Below are 12,965 nucleotides of genomic sequence, written 5' to 3' on the forward strand. Positions count from 1 at the left end.
GGCACGTGGGATCCTCCCCGACCGGGGCACGAACCCGCGTCCCCTGCATCGGCAGGCGGACTCTCAACCACTGCGCCACCAGGGAAGCCCCCTCCCTGTCTTAATTCCACGTGTGCACGCACTGTCCCAACATCTGCTTATTCACTCAGCAAATGCTCCCTGACAGGAGTCGGCTCAGCCGACCGTCCCTCATGCTGTGACCCGGTCTCGGGGCCAGCGCCAATGTCCCATTTCTGCTTGGATACCTTTGAAGGGGCAAGCAAATGATGACAGCACCCAGATTCAAGGACCCTGGCACAGCCAGAGGAGCCTCAGGGACACACGTTCTAGGTGATCCGATGCCAGTGAGCATCACCCTCCCTCCTTCCGGCGGCTGCCAGAACTCTGGACGGGCAGCCTGCTTCCCCTCTGCCTCTGGGCACAAGCCAGGAGCCCTCTGCCCAGATCCCTGCACTCCAGGGCCCCATTGATTAGCAGGAAGGGCAAACCCATCAGCACCCGTAGGAAATGGCTTCTGGAAAGTGAGTTGCAGTTTTTAAAGCCAGAGAATGATAGCAGGGGCCTGTAAAAGGAACGGAATCAATACAGGGTGTGGGGAGCTGGCAAGTGGGACACTTGGGTCCCTGGCTTGTCTTACCTCTGGCAGAGGCACTGTGTGACCTGGGGCAGTCCTAGCCCCTCTCTGAGCCTCAGTTTCCCCCACTGTATCCTGGAGAAGTGGTGGTAACATACTCATCAAGGAGATTCCTTCCAAATGTTAAATGCTGGGGTTCTCCACCCCTGCCTTCCTGACATCGGCTAGGAAGCCGAGAGGCTAGGGCTGACCAAACCACCTCCCCCATGAGGACAGACCACGTCCTGGCCCTGAGGTGCCCTGCTCCCCAAACACCTGCACCTTCAGAAACAAGCCAGGAGCCACTGCAAGGCTGTGCTGCTTTCCTGAAGCTGCACGCACTGTGGACCTCAGGCTGAGAGCCTCTCCCATTGAGGAGTGAACGCCTGCAGGAAGTGAGATCCTCTGCCCCAGGAATCCAAACCCAAACCCTAATCAGATCCCAAGTGATCTCTTGGCCTCATCCTCATAACCCTAACAACAATCACCAGCGCCTACCGGGCATTTGGATGTGCCAGGCACAGATATACACCCTACAGACCACAGGCAATATTGGTTATGGCCATGACGACCCTCATTTTACAGATGAGGAGACTGGGGTCTCCCCTAAGTTGGCCTTATAAAGGGAAGGAGGCAGTGAAGGGCCATGGCTGGTCTGACTCCAGAGCCTGGGCTCATCTTGAGGCCACACCGTACTCTCCAAGGACCGTGGCTCCATCCAACCTCACACTTTGTCCTTTCCTCAACCAGCCAGCCTCAGGGCCTTTGCTCATGCTCTTCTGTCAGATGCCTGGAGCGCCCACACCCACTGGTCAGCTCCTACAGCTCCTTCAAGCCCAACTCAAGCATTTCCTTTGGAAAACCTTCCTCATTCCTATAGAGAAAGAGTTCCTCCCTCCTCTGGGCTTCCCCCACACCTTGCATGCCCTTGTTGGCCTCTATGAGGGCACGTGACAGTGTCACAAGTGTCTCTCTCTCCAAGCCCATGCCCAGCCTTGAGCCCCTTAGGGTAGGGTTGTATCTAATTCATCAAAGGATGCTCAGCCCCCCATTCAGAGACTGACAAAGTAGGGTGCTCAGTGGGTACTGAATGAAGAACAGAAGGCCCCAGCAGTTTCTGGGGCCCAGCAAGTGGCCCGCAGTACAAGGCCAAGGCCAGTAGACTGGGGTCTCCTAAGTGAGGCGGGTCTCCCAGGGCCAGAACAGCAGGACTTTCTTTCCTTCTTTCCCCAAACATCACTACCTTTTACTCAGCACCAGATCAGACGCTGTGTAAGGGGCAGAGGTAAGTGGCTTGGAAAGATCTAGAGGTGAGTCAGATAAGGCCAGTGCTCTTAAAGTGCTTATAGTCAGGATTGGGAAGTTGGGTGGGTTCAAAAATAAACATCCCAACTCATGTCACGAGGCCAGAGTATCCTCAATACCTATAGAGTCAATCTCTACAGAGGGCCTTCAATGAACCACCCTCCCAGTACTCACACCGGTGTGCAGTTCCCTCCACCTAAGTCTGGGCTGGCTCTGTGAGCAGCTTTAATCAATAGAATACAGCAGAAGTGACACTGTGCTTGTTCTAAGTGTAAGTCTTAACAAGACCTGGCATCTTCTGCCTTTACATTCTAAGGATCCAACAGCCATCCAACTCCCACCATGGGGAGAGAGAGAGAGAGAGAGTGCTCCCAGCCTCCCAGCATCCCTGCCAAGGCACCAGGCACAGAAGTGATGCCATCTTGTATGTATCAGCCCCAGCTGCCATCTGACTGCAACCTCATGAGACGCCCCAGGCAAAAGCAGCAGCAGAACTGCCCGGCTGAGCCCAGCCAGTCCTTGGAATCAGGAGAGATAATAAAACAGCTGGGCAGTTCTGCTGCTGCTTTTATTATACTAAGTTGGGGGGTAAAGTAAAACAATACTGAAGCCTGGAATGGAGATTGTAAGAAAAAAAAATCATGAGCCAATTTCTTCATGATCATAGATGAAAAAACCCTAAACAAAATAGCAGCCAATCCAGCTATATATAGAAAGGATAACATGTCACATCTAAGTTGGGTTTATTCCAGAAATGCCCAGTTGGTTTAACATTAAACAGTCAATCAGTGTAATTTACTGTATTAATATATTGAGAAAGAAAAATCATGTGATTGTCTCAACAGCAGCAGAAAAAGTATTCGATGATATTCAACATCCACTTATATTCATGATTTTTTAAAATAATAATTAAAATACAACTCTCAGAAAACTAGGGCAAGAGAAAAATATCTTCACTTGATAAACGGTATCTTAAAAATAAAAAGGCAGAGAGCAAACACGATTGTGAAACTGTGAGAGCTTCCCCCTGAGATCAAGAATAAGGGCATAAGCCTAGGATCAGTCACAAAGACCAGATATTGTAGGATTCCATTCAATGAGATACCCACAATGGCAACAGCAGAATGTCCACAATCTATAGAGACAGAAATATTAGTGGTAACCTGGGGCAGGGAGGGTTGGGGGAAATGGGGACTGACTGCTAATAGGTCTGGGGTGATGAAAATGTTCTAAGGTCGATTGTAGTGATGGTTTCCCAACTCTTGACTATACTAAAAATCACTGAGTTGTACATTTTAATGGATGAATGGTATGGTATGTGAATTGTATTTCAATAAATCTGTTATTGAAAAAAAAAGAGAACAAGGCAAGGATGCCTATCATCACCACTTCTATTCAATACTGTACTAGAGGTTATGGCCAGCACAGCCAGACAAAAAAAAAGAGAAATAAAAACTATAGTCTGCCCTTCTGTATCCGCAGGTTTCGCATCCCCAGATTCAGCCAACCAATTGAAATCGATCCGCCAGTTGGTTGAATCCAGGGGTATGAAACCCACAGATATGGAGGGCCAACTGCATTCATTATACTACAACAGTTTATATAAGGGACTCAGGATGGGTGGGTTTTAGTATGGGGGGTCGGGGAGGTCGTCCTGGAACCAATCCCCCACGGATACCCAAGGATGACTGTATAAGGATTGGAAAGGGAGAGGCAAACCGTCTTTATCTGCAGATGATCTGAGCATGTACACAGAATATCATTAAGAATTGACAGCTAAACCTAGTTACATGGATAAATCTCCCAAACATAATGCCGAGTCAAAGTAGCCAGGCACGAAAAATACAACCTGTATGATTCCATTTATATGTATACACATGTACAGTTCAAAGAAGTTCAGACTAGACAGTAGCGTTTCTGAATGACTACGCAGGTGGTCGGCAAAGCTGCATTACCATAAAAGTCAGCATAGTGGTTTCCTTTAGGGGGAAGAAAAGTGACATTAGTAGAAAGGGGCACAGAGATTCGGGGGCTTCTGGGGTGCAGGCATGGTTCCAAAGGAGGGGTAGCACATGGGTGCTTAAAATCATTCATTAAGTTCTAGATGCATGTTTTCTGAGTTTTTGATGAACATATTTCATAATAAAACAATTTTAATTGTTTATTAAGATTGTGATTTTTTTTTTCTTTAATCACAGCACAGGAAAAAGTGATTAAGAGAATTAGGGGGAAAATGTTTTCAGGGGACTTGAAGGAGGAAGAGGCTGCCTCCGGCTCTGAGTTTAGCCCTGGTGGGCAAATGTTCATTGGTCAATAAAGCCCTTCCAGTCTCAGACTCTGGACACTTTACCCTGGCCTGGAAGCCCAAGGGTCATCGCCAACGTGAAGCAAGGAGGGCACATTCTTGGGTAACTGAGGGGCCCTGCTCTCAAGAAGGACATGGCCAGACCCTTTCCCAGAACTGGACACCCTGCCCCTCGCCTGCCTGCTCGTCCTCACACACATGATGCAGGCCCAGGACTGCTACTCTGATTGCTAGCATTGACTGACCACCCACTGCGTGTCAGGACATCTCCGTCAGTCCTCACGGCTTCCGAGGCCTGGATGGATGGAGCTCAGCTACGGAGGTGGGACCAGCTCTGTCTGCCTCCAGACTCCTCCCCGCCCCGGGCCGCATGTGGGACCACAGGAGCCATCTGGCCTCGCCAGGAGCCTATGGAAGGTCAGCCGTGATGCCCCGCCCAGCCGGGAAGAGTGGCTGTGACTCCCGGGCATGAGCGCGGACTGAGTTATGAAAGCTCTCCCCTGGCAGCCGTAATGAATTTCCACCTCACACCCAGCTCTCCGAATGACAGGTTAGAGGCAGCCGGGCCAAGTGCACCAGGGAGAAGGCCTCCGCTGACTGTGGCCCGTTCTGTGGCCAGCACTTCCCCGGAACAAACCCAAGCGCTTCCCTCGGCCATTAATAACCTCCTCTGCATTAATGAATTGTGAACAGGAGGCTGGCCATTAAGACAGTGCAGGAAAGCTCTTTGTGCTGCAAAGGCTTTTTCTCTGGACACCCATTATTGTTATGCAAACCCTGACTTCATGGGGTAGGGTCCCGCTGCCTTTTTATGTTTAAGTTTCCGTGGAACACTCAGTCAGGAAACACCCTGACTGCATGCCTGGCCAGGATGGGCCCTCTCTGACCACCCCAGAGTACAAAGCACATCACTGGCTGCATGAAGCCCCAGGGAGGGAATGGATGCCCTGACCAGCAAATCCTACCAGGGACGGGAAGGAGCTCCCATCACAGCCAAAAATCACAACAATGAGGGGTTACGAGGCAAAGGTGAATGTCAGCAGCGATACAGTTCGGAAAAATGGGAGAGGTTTGGGAGAAAAGACATTTCAGTCGGTCTTTTAAAGAAGAGTGGGACCCAGTGACTTGAAAATGAGAATGGAGGAATCTGATTAATAATAACGGTGTTCACTCACACCTCCCACTGGTCCAACTCACGCTCTCCCCATTTGGTCCTATAAATCCAGTCCTGTGATGGTCAAGATCCCCAATTTACAGATGAAGAAGCAGAGGTAGAGATTCCCAGTACTCAACTCAAGACTTACATGGCCAGAGAATGGAAGAATGAGGAATCACACCAGGCAGGACATCCAGAGCCCTTGCTCAACACTACTGTGCTAGTTGACTGCTTGATAATTAAAGGATAATTAAAGGAGGAAACTTCCACAAGTGCCTGGTTTTCAGTTACCTGGCTCTGTCGCTGGTGGGCAGTTTTCTGGCCCCCTCTGATGGGCACAGCCCAATACCCATCCACATCTCCCTGCCCAGCAGGGCATGGAGGCAAGTCTGCCACCCCTCTGCATATAGACAGTCTGCTTACCCAGCCACCCCGAAGGGGCCATAACCTCCTGTCCTTCAAGGGCGCCGGCCCCACCTCCCACCCTTTCCAGGCTCCCGATTGCTTGAGCAGCCTTGCTGACCTAGCCAGACCCATCCCTCTGTGAACACCCCCATCCACACGCCCCAACACTGAACCTGCTGAATAGGTGTCCCCAGGGCTCCAGCCCCAGAGCTGCATCTCAGCCACCTGCCCAAGCCTGGGGGACCCGGCAGCAGAGCACAGTCCCCCAGCACAGGATGTGGCAGAGGGCGAAGCTCCGGAAGGTCTCTGCGCTCACCCCTTGGCCTGAGGCAGAACTGCCAAGCCAGCTCAGTGTGCGCTGTGGCAGTTCTGAGCTGTGCAGATTTTCCAAAGCCAGGGGTCATTTCCAGACTCATCTTGGTTTCCCTAGCTCTCGAGCTGCTTCCGAACCCCAGGCCCCTGCCTTCAACAGGTGTCTCCAGGGAATGAAAATTAGGGCCTCTAATTTCCTAAGAAAACCATAATCTGCTACTGACTTCTCAGTCTGGGTGCTAAAGCTCAACAAAGCGGCTGAGCGACCTGTTCCTCTTCACCTTTTCTGGGCCACTTCCCCCACAATCTAAAAATTAAAAAGCAGAGTCTAGATCCACCAGCATGTTCTGGACCACAGTCATGGAGCTGCCAGGGTCCAGCCCACCCGGCCGTTCACATTGGAGGCAGGGCTTGACGGCACCCCACAGCTCTGTGCTCTGGGAGTCCAGTTTCTTGGGCATCGCCCCCCCCAGCACATTCCCTCTATATCCAGCACCCCGATCTGCCCCTGCTTGCCCTTTTCCTCCCCCCAGTGCCACCTGCTCCAGGAGCTGATAGCCAATATTCCAAGAACGCCCTTGTTTTCAGAGCACAGTCAAAGCCAAAGTGTTTCCAGGGAAGTGAATTCAACAACTACTTAAAGGACCTAAGGACTTCAAGGACCGGTACTTAAAGGAATTCAGCAAACCGTACCTCAACAACCCCCAGGCTCCCCTACAAACACACCTGGAGGCTCTCTCAATGCTTCCCCGGAAGAGACTTCACACCTGTCACAAAAACACCTAGAACCGAAAGACCAGGCCCCCCAACTCAGAGTCCTTCGACTTGTAACTCTATAGGATGCTCTGCAGGCAGTTAGCTCTGGGACCGCTCGCTGGGGTGCTCCATGTGCCCCCAGGGAGAACTGATCCTGCCGGGGTACTGGGAGCCCGGATTCCCCTCACACCCAGGCCAGGTGCTGGTGTAGCACATCTCAGCCTTGGCTTGGATCCTCAAGCCCTGGTCTGGAGAGTCTCAGGTCTGGAGTCTCGGGATCGACACAGAGAGTGCTGTCCGAGGCAGGGCCAGAATAGTGGTGGCCTCTCCAGGATCCCTGCTGTCTTTAGTCCAGGGCCATATGATCCCACTAGGACCGCAAAGCCTGGGGAAGGAAACCTGAACACTGGTTTGAGTCCAGAAGCTGAAATTCACTTTGATTCTTTCTTGGGGATGATTTGCAAGTTGCCTCAGGCCTGGAGAAGTGGGTTGGGATCTCTGGGCTGGAAGGGGCTGCGGTGCTCAGCTCACAATGGTTCTGGTCTCTGGGTGAGTCCAGATTCTTCCGCCAGGGCTCATGCCCAGTGGACCGCCAGCTGTCCTCACTTGCCAGGCAAAAGCCCCTACCAACAGGTGCCCACCCAGAGGAATGAATGAATAAATCATGCCTGGAGGAAAGAGCACACCAGCATCCTGTGGAGATCAGCCTAGATCTCAAAGGGGAGACCTCGCTGATATGAGTGACCTGTGAGCAAGTGGCTTTCCCTCCGGGAACCTCAGTTTCTCGTTTGTAAAAAGAGGGATGGGCATGGAAGCCCAGGTGTGTGTCTTCTAGCACACACATGCATGAAGCTCCTCGCAGCTTGCTGAGGGGGCCCCCTTGTTGGCCAGAGGCCCCTGGAAGCAGAGCTCAGGCCACCAGCTCTGCCAGCACCTGGCCACCCAGCCACCTCTGGGGGTGAACTCAGGAAAGGGAGGCCAGGTCACAGCCCAGAGGTCCGGGCACTGAGCCAGGCCTAGAAAATTGGGATTGCTCCTCTCTTGGGCCTAAACTGGGCCATGCACTTAACTTCTGTAGCTGGGGAACCCTCGGAGAAGAAGACGTAGGCTGCAAGAGTCTGGAAGATGGAGGCCTCAAACCACTTAACAAATGTTCCAGAAAACAATCGAGAGTTGAATCCCGGGGCATCCAGAACCTGACTTGAAGGTACACGCTTGTTACCCCAGGTTCTGAGGCAGAGGCAGGTCCCCCAAGCACATATGCAAGGACGGCCGAGCCCACCTGGACTGGAGCGGGGCTGTGCTGCCATCTCACAGGGTCAGGCACTCTTAGAATGCAGAGATACCCCAACCAATGCCAGCTGTTATCGCAGAGCCATCCCAGCTCCACTGACCTGCTGTGCAGCCCTGGAGCCTCCCTGATACATCGTTTACTATGCTCCTCTACCGTGAGAATTAAACGGGACCACACGTGAGACCACCGGGCAGAGGACAGTAAAGGTTTTCAATAATCACTCATTTCCCTCCCTTTCCAGCACCACTTAGCTTGCCGGAGAATAAAAAGCCAGCTGCTCAGAGGGGCCAGATAGCAAGGGCCTTGGTGGGTAAAGGGGTCAGGATGAGCTACAGGAGGGGAACTTTGCCAGGGGCAGGCCTGAGGAGGAGCTACGAATGCAGGGAGAAGAACACAGAAAGCAGAGATGGGAGGGGTGGAGGAGAAGTGCCCCCCACAGAAAGGCAGTCTGCAGGCTGGTCTGACCAGTGATGCGCCCATTTGGCCCAAAGACTTGGAGGTCACATTTAAAAGATGGGACTATTTCAAATAAAAATCCAGATTCCCAGCTTCTCCTGAAATGTCAATAGTTCTGGCAATGTTGGGTCCACAGATCCACTTGGCCACCATCGGCTGATGTGAGCAGTAGTTGACCCTCGAGTGGGCAAATGCAGCCCAGCCCACCTCTGCCGAATCTCAGGGAGCCCCTTAGCGTGCTCCTCGCATAACTGCTTCTGACGTAGAGAAACGCGCCTTTTTCCCACCCCTTTCTCACAAGTGGGAGAATGACGTATAGACCAAGACGGCTGCGTGTCCCCAGTGAGCAAGTGCTCATCTGTATCTGGGGGAGCAAAGACAAAGCCTACACATACTCGCTTCGCTCATCGACTGCCTGGCTCTGGAACTATCAGAGTGTGTCACCTGCCCCAGCACACCTCGTGTCCCTGACCGTAGCCAGGAAGACCTTCCAGTGGGGCTGTGCAAGCTTCCTGAGCAAGTGCCACCACAAGGCACAGAGATGTGCCCTGGTTTGGTGAGCACGCTGTGACTTCCATCACTTCTGCCGAATCCTGACACCCCAACGCCCCATCCCTCCATCAAAGGAAAGTCTGTTTCCAGCGAAGCAGGCACAGGTCAGGCCCCAAGGGAAGTGCTGGGCTTGGGGGAGTACATACGAGTAAAGGAAGAAGAGGAGAATGACAGATTTACCTGCCCCTCCCACCAGCCCTGCTTCCTTCGGCTCTGTCCTCTGTCTTCCTCTTACCAGTGCCTTCAGCCTCTCAGTGGCAGGCAGGCACTCCCACCCTCCCTGCCAGCAGCCTGGCCCTCTCTCCACTCATTCAGCCACCTCAGGCCTCCACCAGGGCCTGGGCTTTGCCCCAGACCCCTCCCAGCTGCCCCAGCGAAGAGACGTGGGATTCGCCTTCAACTCGTGAGGCTGGAGTGGGGCAAGCAGAGAACATTGATCAAAGAGATGGGTGCTCTCAGGAGCTGAGCTGGCCTCACCGAAGCAGAGAGGATTTCATAGATGGACACAGGATCGCTCTTCTGCCCAGAGCAGCTCCTTGAATGACACCCAAGTCCCATTGGTAATCTCCTTCTGGAAGCCCCTTCCAACTGGGACCCCATCTTCACAGTGCCCTCTCAGCCTATAGTGTCTGTGAATATGTCCCAAGCCCACTCTGTGGCAGGGGGCTCTACTTGGCCCCTGGAGCACACAGACCCTGGAGCTGAAGGAAGCACTAGGAGGGCACGGGGTCCAGAGCTGGTTGGAGCTGAACCTCATCAACCCATGCCGGCCATCTGAGCACGGCGACTTGCCCAGTTGCCTGGACCACTCAGAAGTGGCTCCAGGCCTCAGGGTCCCACCTCCTACAGTGGAGGAGTGCGGCATCCAAGGCCTGCAAGCTCTGGCCCCTCCACCTTATCTCTGGGCACTCTCCTGTGGGCATCCAACATACCAGCCATTCTCCAGACAAGCCTGGTTCTTCTCCCTGATCCTGGCACTCTGCACGTGTTGTTCCCTGTGCGTAGAACACCCTTGTCTCCCTTTGGAGATTCCCCAGAGAGGCTCCATCATGCCCTTATTCAGGCTCCAGAAACTACATTTGCAATGCAGACTGCCAGTGTGCGTGTGCGTGTGCGTGTGCGTGTGCGTGTGTGCGCACGCGCGCCCGTGTGCACACGCACGTGCGAGACCAACCTGCAGGAGGGGGACCCTCTCGAGGGCAGGAGACCCCAGACCCTAAAACACAGCACACAGGAAACATCCTAGGGGGGCCTCTCCACTGCCTACTATGGGGAAAAGCCTACGGCCCGCACCTGCAACCCCATCTCCCAGACCCGCTGTGACAGACAAACCCCAACACTAACACTCACTGTCCCAGATGAACTCTGGGGCCCAGCCCTGCTCCCGGCCAGCACAGCTGCTTGGTCTCCTCACAGGAAGAGTGAGTTTGGGGCCAGGAATTGAAAGACACTGGATGGACCCATTCATCCAGTAAGGTTGACCCAGAAACCCCCAAAGGACAGCCCCACCAGAGTCCTTCTCTCTGGGCCTGACAAAAATGCCCCAAATGGCTTCCATCCTTCAGACAACCACAGCCTTTGAGAAGACAGCGAATCTTAGAAAAACACAAATCCTAACCCCTGACATCAGGAGGCCCCAGGGAAGGCAGGTGGGGAGGCTGCACGTATGGGGAGGGTCCTCACGAGCTGGGACAACGGTCCTTCACAGGCCTCACCCACGAGCTGCAAGCTAGCACCTAAAACTGGTACCAACAGGAGGCAGCAGTCTGTGAACATGCAGTGGCTCCTTCTCAAACAGCCATCTCTCAACCAATTCCGCAGCTGGTGGAGTGAGATGACATTCACCTACGTTCTCAGGCCGTGTAGAAAGCAAACAAGACAGCATGTGTGGAAACAGATGCTGTTCATGACCCTGGCTGTGACTGACAGAAGGAGAAAAGGAGCTACACCAGCCCCAGGGGCAAGGATGGGCCCGCTCAAGAAAACAGAAGAGGCAAACCATCGCCATGACCCCCTTGGAGGTGGTGCAGGCAGGCAGAGCCCCCGCCCCGCACCAGCAGGCAGCAGAGCCCAAACTCACCTTTCAGGGAAGCAACGTGTGACAGGGCCTGGGCGTACGTGGCCGTATTCAGGAGGGTCCCCGGCAAGCAAGAGGGGAAGAAAGGCCCTGTGGGACCGACAGTTCGCCCCAGGCTGGCAGTAAAGGAAAATGACACACTGAGTTCCCAATCCTGGGTGCCCGCCAGCCCTCCAGGCCCTGGGTTCAGCCAGCCTCACCTCTGCTGGGCCTCCAGGACCTCCTTCTTGCTCCGGGCCTGGTCCCCAGGGGGCGGGGAGTTGATATTTCTCACAGGCGGTGGCGTCACCTCTGCCATGGGCTCCTTGGCTCCTGGTTCCTGGTCCGAGGCCCCTCTCTCCGTTTTCCTCCATTTGGCTCTTCGGTTCTGGAACCAAACCTGAGTCCCCGAAGGAAGCACACACCCAACAGAGGCAGAAAATCAGACAGAAGGAGGCAACCAGAACCTAAACCCAGTGCCTGGTCCCCATGCCCCCCGCTCACGGCTCCCCTGAAGAAGGTGTGTGGGAGCACAGCCTCCTCTCTCTAAAGATCTAGCAAAGCAGTGCCTTCCAAATTGCAGCTTCAGACTCATGGTTGGGTCAGAAAATCAGAGTCGAAGGTGTGACAGGCATTTTTTAATGAGTGTGAAATCATAGAAAGTATCCAAATGCACTGCCCACAGTAAGGGTAAAAGTACCATCTTGTGGAAATTCTCAGTGTATGCAAGTACACTTATTTGATGTGAAATGTGTTTCCTACGGGGAGATGGGGGATTCATCATCAAAGCAGTTTGTAAAACACTGCCCTGGGGTTTCCTCATCAAAAAATACTCATTCTCTCATCCAGCAGGTTTGGCTGGAGTGTGTCTGGCCTCATACATGTGATTTAACACTGACACATCACGGCAAGCTCATGACCATCAGCCTAGTGCATCCACTAGAAACACTGACTCTGGAGTCAGTTCTGGTTGAGAATTCTGGACCCCGGTGAATCTGGTTTAGAATCCACTGCAATCCTTAAGGCAGGTAGTTCTACTACCCCCACTTTACAGATGAGAAAACTAAGCACAGACAGTTTAATTAACTTGCCTGAGGTCATCCAAGTGCTAAGTGGCAGATCCACAATTTGAAGCCCAGTGGCTTGGCTGGGTACCATGATTCAAATTGTTTGAGAGTAATAATAGCAGCCACCCCCAAGCATTGTTAGAAAATTTAATGGAGATGCATGCAAAATACTAAGCACAGTGCCTGGCACACAGCAATCAATCACTCGGTGAACATTAACTAGTGTTATTATCTCTACCATCCTCAGGTTAGGAGGCGGCTTGTGATTCACCTGCTCTGAGTGCCTTCTTAGAGGCGGGTGTGGAACTCTTTAAGCCTTAGAAACCAAGATTGCATTTGCAGGACAGCCTCAGGGGAGTCAGGCAGCCTGGGCCCAAGGTGTTCCCAGAGGTCAGTGAAATCCTGCTGTTCTTTACTCCTTGCAGCTAAACCTCTTCCCCCTCTCTCCTGGAAGATAATTCCTGGCTTTAAAAAAAAAAAGAAAAAGATTTCTTTCCTCAGTGTCTTATAATTTTCTGCATACTGGTCTTTTGCCTCCTTAGGTAGGTTTATTCCCAGATATTTTATTCTTTTTGTTGCATTGGTAAATGGGAGTGTTTTCTTAATTTCACTCTCAGATTTTTCATCATTAGTGTATAAGAATGCCAGAGATTTCTGTGCATTAATTTTGTATCCTGCTACTTTACCA

General features: G+C 52.7%; 1 protein-coding gene across 1 annotated transcript in view; it reads right to left on the reverse strand.

Annotated features, from left to right (window-relative positions):
* Positions 1-12,965, reverse strand: part of DRGX (dorsal root ganglia homeobox) — a 33,348-nt gene that overhangs the window by 10,750 nt on the left and 9,633 nt on the right. Inside the window, exons 4-5 of the mRNA XM_007130487.1 lie at positions 11,432-11,610; positions 11,235-11,347 (exon numbers count right to left, since the gene is read on the reverse strand). Coding sequence (XP_007130549.1) covers positions 11,235-11,347; positions 11,432-11,610 — 292 coding nt within the window. The remainder of the gene's footprint in view (positions 1-11,234; positions 11,348-11,431; positions 11,611-12,965) is intronic.

Source organism: Physeter macrocephalus, chromosome 20 (assembly GCF_002837175.3).
Source record: "Physeter macrocephalus isolate SW-GA chromosome 20, ASM283717v5, whole genome shotgun sequence".
Taxonomy (NCBI): Eukaryota; Metazoa; Chordata; class Mammalia; order Artiodactyla; family Physeteridae; genus Physeter; species Physeter macrocephalus.